The sequence below is a fragment of the Aquila chrysaetos genome, chromosome 12, assembly GCF_900496995.4.
Source record: "Aquila chrysaetos chrysaetos chromosome 12, bAquChr1.4, whole genome shotgun sequence".
Classification (NCBI taxonomy): domain Eukaryota; kingdom Metazoa; phylum Chordata; class Aves; order Accipitriformes; family Accipitridae; genus Aquila; species Aquila chrysaetos.
The window spans coordinates 256921-266827 of record NC_044015.1 but is presented as its reverse complement, the minus strand read 5'-3'; the positions used below and the strand labels follow the sequence as shown (position 1 = coordinate 266827).

The following is a 9907-nucleotide window of genomic DNA, read 5'->3' as shown; positions in this document are numbered from 1 at the left end:
GGGGGGTCCGGGCCCGGGCCGCCCCCGGCGTGGCCGCACCGGGACCCGCTGCCCTCCGCCCCCGCCGCGCCCCACACCTGCCCCGGCCCCACAACCCGCCGCCCGCCGCCCGCCCCCCGCCCGCTCCCGTCCCGCCCCGCCCCGCCCCGCCCCGCCCCAGCCCGCGGGCGGGGGCACCGGCTGCCGGAGCCGCCCCGCCCCGCCCCGCCCCGCCCCGTCCCGTCCCGTCCGCCCGGACTTTACCTCCCGGCCGGGCCCGCGCCGTTCCGGGCCATGTGAGCCGCGGGGCCGGGCCGCGGGGCCGCCACCGGCAGCGGGATGGAGCGCAGGAAGGTCTTCGTGGTGCTCGACGTGCTCTGCCTGGCGGTCGGTGAGGGCTCGGTACCGGCGCGGCCGCGGCGCCCCCGCCCCGGGCGGCTCCGGAGCGTCCCCGTGCCGTCGTCGTCCCCCTCCATCCCTCCGGTGGGGCTGTGCCGTGGGCTGGGTCCGGGTCCGCGGGCGGTACCGGGGACCCCGGCGCCCCTGCCCGGGCCGGCCCGCTGCCAGTGCTGCGGGGCTGGGCTGGGGGCTTGCCGGGGAGGCACCTGCCCGGCCCCCGTTCCGGGGCTCTGGGCCTCTGCGGGCGGTGCACCGGCCTCGCCGGCGCCGCTTCGCCCTCGGGGCGGCGCGAGCGGAGGCGGCGGGGCCGGGCGGGCACCGGCTCCTGCCCCGGAGCTCCCGGGCCCCGTCGGGGGTCCCGGCTCGCGGGGCTGTCCCGTTGTCCGGGCGCCTTGGACGGGAGGAGGAGGGGGGGCACAGCGCCCCGGGGACGTGCCCGGCGGGCGGCCGAGTGGGAGCCGGGGGACCGCGGGGTGGGTCCGGCGGCCTCCCCCGGGGGACCGGGGGCCAGAGTCGGTCCCGGGCCAGGAGGCTGCTGGCCGGGCCCCGCCGCGCTGCTCGGGCGGGAGGGACGTTTCCTTCTGCCGCCGCCCTGGCTGCCTGCCCGCCGGCCGGGCCCTGCGCTCCGCGGGCGGCCGGAGCCGGAGCGGGGCCGGGGAGCTCCGCAGCCCCGGGCAGCTGGGTTCGGGGTGCCCCTTCCCAGTTACATCCCCCCCGCCCTGTCCCCCGGTGCAGGCAAACGCCCGTTTCTAAAACTGACGCTGACAAGCACCTAATTAAGACGGACTAAAAATAAAGGCCCAGGTCGTAATTTCAGCCTGAACCTCCCGGGCCGGGCGCTGCTTTCTTGGGCTCTAAGCACCGGTGGGGAGAGGCAGGTTCCTGTTTTTGTTTGGGTTGCTCCGGTATGCCGGTGTCTTTTATTTTTAGGGGAGCTTTTTTGGAGGATGAAATTACCCAGAAAGAAAATTGGTGTCTAACTTGAGCTGCAAATTAAGGTTTGAGGCGCACACAGAGGCGCCAGCAGACACCCCTGCGCCGGGCAGCCGGCCCCCCGAAGCTGGGGCTCGTTCCCAGCGCCCTGGCAGCGTTTTCTGGCCGCTGCTGCCTGCGCTCGGGGGGAGCAGGGGGGCGGCGGGGCGAGGCCGGGGAGCCGCAGGCTGGTATTTTGTTATCGTTTTCCCGCTCGCTCGGTGGGCGCAAGAGGCGGCGGAGGGACCCCCCCCGGCTGCGCCCCGGGGAGGAGGGTGCGGGCGGGGGACAAAGGTGCGTGTTCCCGGGAGACGGTGGAACGAGGGGAGGCGGAAACCGCCGGGAAAGGCGGAACCGGGAGGGGAGCCCGGGCTTAAGGTGGACTGCGAGCCGGGGGAGGACCGCGCTCTCCGGGGCCTCTCCCCGGGGCAGAGCATCCCGGGGCCGGCGGCGCCCCGTGTCCCCGGGGTGGGTGCCTCCAGCCCTCGGCCCTGCCCGGGCTTCTCCCGGGGCTGCCCGGCGCTGCCAGAGGGAGCGTCCCCTGGGCAGGGTCAGAGCGGCCGCAGTGGCAGGAGGTCCCCTTTCAGCGGGGGATTTGGCATGCCTGCTGCACGGGGCAGAGACCCCCCCCCCAAAACCCCTTTTGATCTTGGGGACGGTCCCGTCCAGGGACGAGCTCCAAGATGCCTGCAGCCAGGGCTGGGGCACGCCGGGTGGAAGAGCCTCCTCGCCTGGACTGATCCAGCCAGTCACAGCATCTCTCCAGAGTCCTGCCAGGAGCCGGGGAAGAGGAGGGGCTGGCAGGAACAAGGGCTGTGGGAGGGCGAGGGTGGGAACCCAAGTGCACTGGGTTCTGACCGTGCCTGGGGTGGATCACCCACCAGCATCTCCAGGCACTGGCTCTCCTGGAGCTGGTGTGAGGGCTCTGCCAGGACCATCTGGGGCCTGGGGGCCCTTCCCTGCCGTAAAACAGGTTTGCAAGATGCCTGTGCTCGTTAATTCTAATGAGCTCCATCCTCCTAGGCTGAAAGACCCTAGGGAGTGTGAGGAGAGGGCACAAGAGTAGCCCTGCTCTCCTGCACCAGGCCCCGCGACTGGCTGCGCCTGGGGAGGAGTGGGGCAGCCTTGGGGGCTCTGCAGGTGCCCGGTTGCGGCCATCTCATGTGGTATCTGGGTGCCGCAGGCAGCTGTGAGTTCTGATAGGGCCCTATCAGTAGTGGGGCCAGTGTGCTGGCGGGTGCAAGTCCTCCTGTCCCGGGTGCGGGTGGCTCAGGACTGCATCCCCAGAGGGGATGCCTCCCTGGCAGTGGGGAGCAGAGACCGGGGGGTGAGGGATGGGGAGACCGTGTGATGCTGGGTGCCTGTGTGGAGCCTGCAGGCGGGTGTCCCCAGTCTTCACCTTCTCTCTGCCTTGCAGCGTCTCTGCCCTTCGTCATCCTGACGCTGGTGAACTCCCCGTACAAGCGGGGCTTCTACTGCAACGATGACTCCATCCGCTACCCCTACAAGGCGGATACCATCACCCATGGCCTCATGGCTGGGGTCACCATCACCTGCACTGTTGTCATTGTAAGGAAGTGCTATCCCCTTCCCTCTGGCTCAGGGACATCCTGGCACATTGTATCTGGGAGCTGGGTCCCAGCACAGCCCACCTCCAGACCCCTGGCAGGGCAACAGGACGCTCCGGTCGAGCCCTGCTCTGCTGGGGGTTAGGAGCTCCCTCTGGGGCAGCGAGACCCACGTCCTGGGGGGCTGGTTCCCTGCAGGGAGGGGGAGAGGCCCCAGGAGCTCCTGTGGCAGGCAGGCGCCTGGGGCTCCTCTGCCGCAGACCTGAGTGCCAGAGTGTCCCATACCCCTGGTGCTGGGGAGCTGCTCCGTAGCCCCGAGACCCTCACCCCTTGCCCCTTGGTCTCTGTAGATCTCGTCAGGGGAGGCGTACCTGGTCTACACAGAGCGCCTCTACTCCAAGTCAGAGTTCAACAACTACCTGGCTGCCCTCTACAAGGTGGTTGGGACCTTCCTCTTTGGGGGGGCCATCAGCCAGTCCCTGACTGACCTGGCCAAATACATGATCGGCCGTCTCCGGCCAAACTTCCTGGCCGTCTGCAATCCTGACTGGTCCAAGGTGAACTGCTCCATCTACGTGCAGCTGGAGAACGTCTGCCAGGGGGAGAGCAGGAACATCACAGAGTCCAGGTGAGCCATGGGGCCACAGGACATGTCCGCTCCTCTGGCCTGGCGGCGCTGGGTTCCTGTGGTCTGGTGGCAGCCCCAGACAGGTATCGGTGCTCTCCTGCTGCAGGGCAGAGCCCACAGAGTGGGTGGGGAGCTTGCGGGGAACCACATGGGCACTGGGGGCTCCCTCTCATGGCCTGACCCATCCCTTTTGCCCCATAGACTGTCCTTCTATTCTGGGCACTCCTCCTTTGGGATGTACTGCATGATGTTCCTGGCGGTAAGTGCTGTGCTCCGGGCGCTCCGTGCTGCGGGATGGCGGCGAGCCCCTGTGGGTCCCGTCCCCCAGGCTGGACTGGTGCCCTGAGCACCCCATCTTCAGGCCAGTTGGTGCCTCCTGCACTGGGTGATTGTTCCCCCTTCCCTGCCCAGCTCTACGTGCAAGCCCGGCTGGTGGGGAAGTGGGCCCGGCTGCTGCGCCCCACCATCCAGTTCTTCCTCATCACCTTCGCCATCTACGTGGGCTACACCAGGGTGTCTGACTACAAGCACCACTGGAGTGATGTGCTGGCAGGGCTGCTCCAAGGGGCTCTCATTGCCGTCCTCATCGTGAGTGTCCCCTGCCTGACCTGATGCTCTGCCGGTTTACCGCTGGCTGCAGCTCAGCCTGCCAGAGGGGTCAGAGGGGTCCTCAAACCCTTCTTCCCATCGGTCTTTTCCAGGTCCGCTATGTCTCTGACTTCTTCAAGCACCGTCCCCCGCGGCAGTGCGATGAGAAAGACCCGGAGCGCAAGCCCAGCCTGCCACTCACCATGAGCGACCCCGATCGCAATCACTACAGCTACCGGGGCGCCCCGTGAGCGGGCCACACGCGCCGGACTGCACACCTGCCCCTCGCTGTGCTCCACACCGCTCCTGGCGCGAGGGACGGGGACGCTGGCTCTGTATTAACCATTGGCTCCACGGCTCCAGTGCCTCTCACTGCTGCAGGTACCTGCAGGATGGCCCTGTCCATGCCTGCTCCCGCAGTGCCACGGCTCCCGGCTCCCCATGCCTGCGGTGCCTCTGTGCTTGCCCGTGCCTGGCGATCCCAGCGCCCTGCCTGCGGGAAGGGGAGGTCCTCGATCCCCTGTGTGTCTGAGTCACGCTCCAAGGCTGCCGTCCCAGCCCTCCGTGTGAAGGGAGGGAGGGAAGGGTGGCACGTGGGAGTGGATTTATCGGGCTGGCAAACCACACCAAGCCAAGAGCAAACTCGTCAGGAAGTCTGAGGTTGCCTGTGCTGAGTGTGTGTTATCCCTGTCAAATTATCCAGCCTTATGAGTACAAATCCTCACAAGCACAGGGGGAGGAGGACAGCTGCTGGGCTAACAATACTTTTTTGGAAAGGATCAAAGCAATCCAGAGCTCTTCTCTGTTCCCTGATTACCTTTAAAAGCAGTCCTGCCCACCAGCGGCTGGTGTGAGCAAAGGGTATATGGGCAGGCTCTTCTCCAGTGGTGCCTGATGCTGCAGTGCTGGAAGCGAGGGCTTCTTGCACCCTGCCTGCTTCGCACCTGGCTTGGGGCGAGGGGGATGCTTGAGCCTTTGTCTCTCCTGCAGCTTCAGCTGATGCTTTAGGGGGTGGGGGGGGGTAGGGGGAAGGGGAGAAGCTTTCTGTGGTAAAGGAAAATAAAGGGGAGGTGGAGCCGGACACAGGACTCTGAATGCCCTGGGATGGTGGGGAGTGGGCCATGGAGCAGTCCCATCACCGACACACAGCTGCCTCCAGCACTGGAGCGCTGTGGGCCTCTTTTTAAACTACATGCATTTTCATTATGATGTGTTTTTATAAAAATGTGTTTTTTAAATTAGATCATCGTTAAAGAATGTGTCAGGCCTGTTCTCTTACTCCATGGATGCTCCTGGCCTTGGAGTGCATGGGCTTAAGTGTTTAGGGTTTCCTTTTCCAAGGGAAAGAGGTCTGAAGCCCCTCACTAGCAGGGAGGTTTGCTTGTTGTCAGGGCTGCTGAGCCCCTCTCCCAATTGTGCTGGGAAAGCTGGTCTCGAACAGGGCTGATGGGACAGTGAGGGGCTGATGGGAGCAGCCCCCTCCCATGGGAGGGAGCCCCAGCAAAGATGGGGCTGGCCAGGCGCTCCTCGCCCACACTGCCTGGGAAATACTGCCTTGGAGAGGAGAGAAGAGCTGTGGCCGACGCAGGGTCCCAGCTGGGTCCTGTCCTGGCGCTGCCTTCACCCTGACCCCGGGAGCCTCCCGAGCTCCCCGGCACCACGGCTGGCCTCTGCAAGGGGGAAGGGAAGGCGGGGAGAAGCTCTCGGAAAAAGTGACGTTTTGCGCCTGCAGCTCCCCTGCCTGCTCCGGCAGCCAGAGCTGAGGGAAGGCAGGGTGGTGAGGGAGCCCTGGCACAGCCACCCTGCATCCCTCCTGCGGGAAAGGCTGCAGCAGGGACAGGCAGTGGCCCCGGGCTGGGGAGCTGGCAGGGGGCACAGGGCCTTCTGCCCTGCTGGGGAGTGATGGGGGGGCACTGGGAGGCAGTGCCCTGGCAGGGCCAGGCTGGACCAGGCTCAAGGGTCAGCCAGGGCTGTGTCTGCTCCTCCATGTCGCCCACGGTGTCAGCAACAGCCCTGCCCAGTTCTGGGGTCCGGGTCAAGATGGGGGTGTCCTAGCTCTGCCTGCAGTGCTCAGGGCCACTTGGGTCCTGCCTGCAGCTTGCCGGAGGTGGGCAGAGCTGCTGACGTGGCACAGGGAACCCCGGCTGGACCCCCAGAGTCCTGGGTGCTGTAAGGTCCCTCTACCCAGGCACATCCCGGGCTCTGCAGGGTACCAAGACCTGGGGGGACAGGGCCCAAGAGCACCCGGGGTCACCCCAGTGCTGGCATCAGCTCTGCCTCCAGAGCCTCTTGCTCACCCTTGGTCAGTGCAGCCTGATCTGTCCTGGCCGGGAACAGCAGGCCCCGCATGCCCCGGGCTTGCGTGGTGTTGATGTGCTTACGCAGTGTGGGTTACTCCAGTCTAGACAAGCCCTGACCAAAAATACCTTCCCTGTGCGGAGGGAACTCCCTTGCCACATGCTGCTTTTCTGTTTTCCTTTGAGAGCTTTCCTCCCACAAGCCCTTGCCTGGTCCCCCAGCAGGGTCCTTCCCCCTGTCCCAGCCTTCCAGGCTGGTTGTTTAAGATCTGATAGCGTAAAACAAAGCTGGCGGGAAGTGCCAGGGCAAGGTGCCTCTGCCGCAGGGTTTGCAAACAAAAGTCTGTAAAGGAGGAGCAGCTTCTGGAGTTAGGGGCGGCAAGGCACAGCCCAGGTTTGGGAGCTTGTCTGCTTGGTTTTCCTCTGCCCGGGCTGTGGTGCCCAGAAGCTGCCCCAGTTCCTGGCATTGCCTCGACAGCTCCTTTGTGCAGCCAGGAACGTGCCTGCTCCCTTCCCTTGAGATCTGATTTCGCCCCTTGGATGCATCTCTGGAAAAACCAGCTGGGCCACAATACTCTAGTGTGTGGCTCCAAAGGGCAGGGCAGCCTGGTGCGCTGCAGGGAGCTCGGCTGCTCCTTCCCCAGGCGGACGATGTTGCCTGCTCACAGCTGTGCCCTTGTGCGGGAAAGGGGCTGAGACCTGACCCAATTCATGTCATGCGAAGCCATGAGTCACCTGCAGTTGGAGGGAGCTCCTGCGCCGTGTCTGGACACAGCGAGGGGCTGTGAGCTGCAGCCAGCCCCTGCCCCATGTGTGCTCCCCAGCCCCTCTCTGGAAGGACAGGGGATGCTGGCAGGGAGCTGCCTGTATGCCAGCTCCTCGGCCCTGTGGATGCCAGCAGGACACTGGGGAAGGTGAAGCAGGTCCAGTTTCTGTTGCAAAGTTTGCAATCCCTCCCGCCGTCACTAGCCCTGGACATGGCTGAATGCTGTGGCCTGCTGCCAGCACTGCTCCAGCTCTGGGCCAGACCCCCGCTGCCTGCGAGGGGGCTGCCTCGAGTCCCCTGATCTGAGCAGTGGGAGTGTCTGGGCCAGGCTTGCTGCGCTGCTGGCATAGTGGGGCTGGTACTGCTCTTGGGAGCTGAGGGTGGGGGAGCAGGGTCTAGTGGTGGGGTAAAGTGCCCCCCACCAGCTTGTGTGTGCCTCACTTTCCCCATTCGAGGCTTGAGGTTGTACCAAGCCCCATGGGTCAGAGCTGGCAAGAGCTCTGTGCATCCTGCTTGGTGGATCCCAGGCAGCTCCTTTCGCATTCAGGGCGAGTTGTGGCCCTGGGCGTTGTGCCAGCTTGTGGCTGGGGTGTCCAAACCCCTTTGCAGTGGGTGACTCAGGAGTTAGGGATCCAGTCCTGGTTGTGCTGTGGCAGATTCAGTGACAGGCTGAAGCCAAGCAGCGTTGGCCCGCAAGGCATGGCTGGGACCTGCTCTCTGAGAGCCGTCCTGTTCCCCAGCGTCAGCAGCTCCACGCACCAAGCGCTCAGCCAAGACGCCTCTTTTCCAAAATAAGCTGCTTCTGGCAGCGCTCAGCCAGGCTCTGGCTTCCAGCCCCGCTCCGGAGGGGGCCCTGGGCTGCCTCCCCCAACCTGTGCCTCCTGGCTGCCTCCTGCCTTGCCACGCAGCATCCTCCCTCTCCTCTCCCTGGCACCTGGGACTCCTCCTGCCGATTCAGCGGGCTTCATCTGGGTTCGTTTGCCCTGGCCCCATCCCCACATTGCCTCCTGCTCTTGGCTTCTTTCCCCAGCTGATTGGGGCAAGAGGCAGGCCAAGGGGCTGAGCTTCCCGGTGCCCGCAGCACGCTTCCAGGAGCGGGCAGAGGCCTTGCCAGGAAGGATGTTACTCATCCCCTAAACATCCCCTTCCCTGGCCAGCGGCCACAGGGGGAAGCTGCCACCAGATGAGCCTGCGGCTGGGGGGGCTAGGTGGCCCCTCTCAGGGACCATGCTGAGGGGGGGGGGGCGGCAATGCCTGCGGGCGCAGCAGGTCGCACCTTCGGGGGGGATGTCGATGTGCAGCCCCCCCCCCCCCCGCCCGAGCGCAGCCCCCGGGAAGCGGCGCGGGGGGGGGGGCTGCCACGCCGCGTGGGCCTCTTCTCCTCCGCGTGGCGAGGGCAAAGCCGGGGCGTCCGGGCCAGGACCCCCAGGCCGCGGCCCCGGGAGGTGGCGGTGCTGCCTAGCATGGCAGTCGGGGGGCTGCGGGGGGCCCAGAGCGGTTGCGAGCGAGGGGCGGGTGCCCGGGCCGGGCTCCCCGGGCGGCCCCTGCCCCTGGCACCAGCCCTTGCGTTCCCCCGGGAGTCCCGGCCGGCCGGGAGCGGGCACCGTCCCGCCCCGCCGCCGGGCAGCCAGCGCCCCGTCCTGCCCCACGCCCGGGTCCCGGGCCCGGGCTGCCGGACGCGGCTCTGCGGAGCGGACGCCGGCTGGGAACGGCGGGGTGCGGCGGCCGCGGCCGTGCTCGGCGCCGGGGCGCGGCGGCCGGCGGCAGAGGGCAGCAAGAGCCCGGCGGAGCCGCTGGAGCGGGGCCGGGACGCGCGGGGCAGCCCCGGCCCTTCCGCAGCCCCGGCCGCCGCTGAGCCCCGGAGCCGCCGGTGCCCGCGGAGCCCGCTCCTCTCCCGGGCTCTCCGCTGGCGCGGCCCCGGCGCGGGGCTGGGGAGGCCCGGGGCTGTCGGCCCCCCGGGGGGCGCGGCCGGGGGAGCCCCCGGCAGCACCGCAGGGCCGCCGCCCCCGCCCCGGTGTCCCCCCGCGCCCTCCGCGCCCTGCCCGGCCCGGGCCGTCCTGCCGGCACCTTGCGCGGAGGCCGGGTGCTCCCTCCAGCCTCGAATCCTCCTCCTCCTCCTCCTTTTCCTTCTCCTCCTCCTCCTTCTTCTCCTGCTCCTTCTTCTCCTCCTTCCCCTTCCTCTCCTTCCCCTTCTCCTTCTTCTCCTCCTTCTCCTTCCCCTTCTCCTCTGATCCCGTCAGTGCCACCTCCCCCCACACCCTTTAATCGACAATTCCTATGAAATGTGCCACAAAGACTCCTTTGATCTCACTGAGTAAGGGAAGGAGGGGGCTAGAGAAGAAATTAAATAGCAAAAGAAGGAGGAAACAGGAGGGGAAAGCCCTCCCATGGGAGGCTGGTAAATGATGCCTCTTTCTCACTAGAGCAGCCAGGCAAGAGCCTGTCCCAAGCCGGTGCCCTGTCCTGCTGGAGCATGCAGGGTCACCCTGCTCTTGGCCCTGGCACAGGGGTTGGAGCTGGCTGGGGATGCCCCTCGGCAGAGCAAGCGGCTGGGGCAGCAGGCACTGCCGGGAGCCCTCCCCACCACATAACCCCAGCCCCGCTAGAGCCGCTCTGGCATGGAGGAGCTGGCAGCCAAGCCTGGAGAAGCAGCCAGAGGGTACGAGCAGCAGTTTGTTTTCTACTGCTTGCCAGGAGCCGTGTGGAGATG

The 9907-nt window shown here is 66.8% G+C and overlaps 1 protein-coding gene across 1 annotated transcript; it reads left to right on the top strand.

Moving 5' to 3' along the window:
- Positions 1-210: 210 nt before the first annotated feature.
- Positions 211-5391, top strand: PLPP2 (phospholipid phosphatase 2). The gene is made up of 6 exons (XM_030033775.2): positions 211-370; positions 2768-2919; positions 3269-3546; positions 3748-3805; positions 3958-4134; positions 4248-5391. The coding sequence occupies exons 1-6, from the start codon at positions 319-321 to the stop codon at positions 4383-4385; spliced, it is 855 nt and encodes a 284-aa protein (XP_029889635.1). The 5' UTR covers positions 211-318; the 3' UTR covers positions 4386-5391.
- Positions 5392-9907: the final 4516 nt, after the last annotated feature.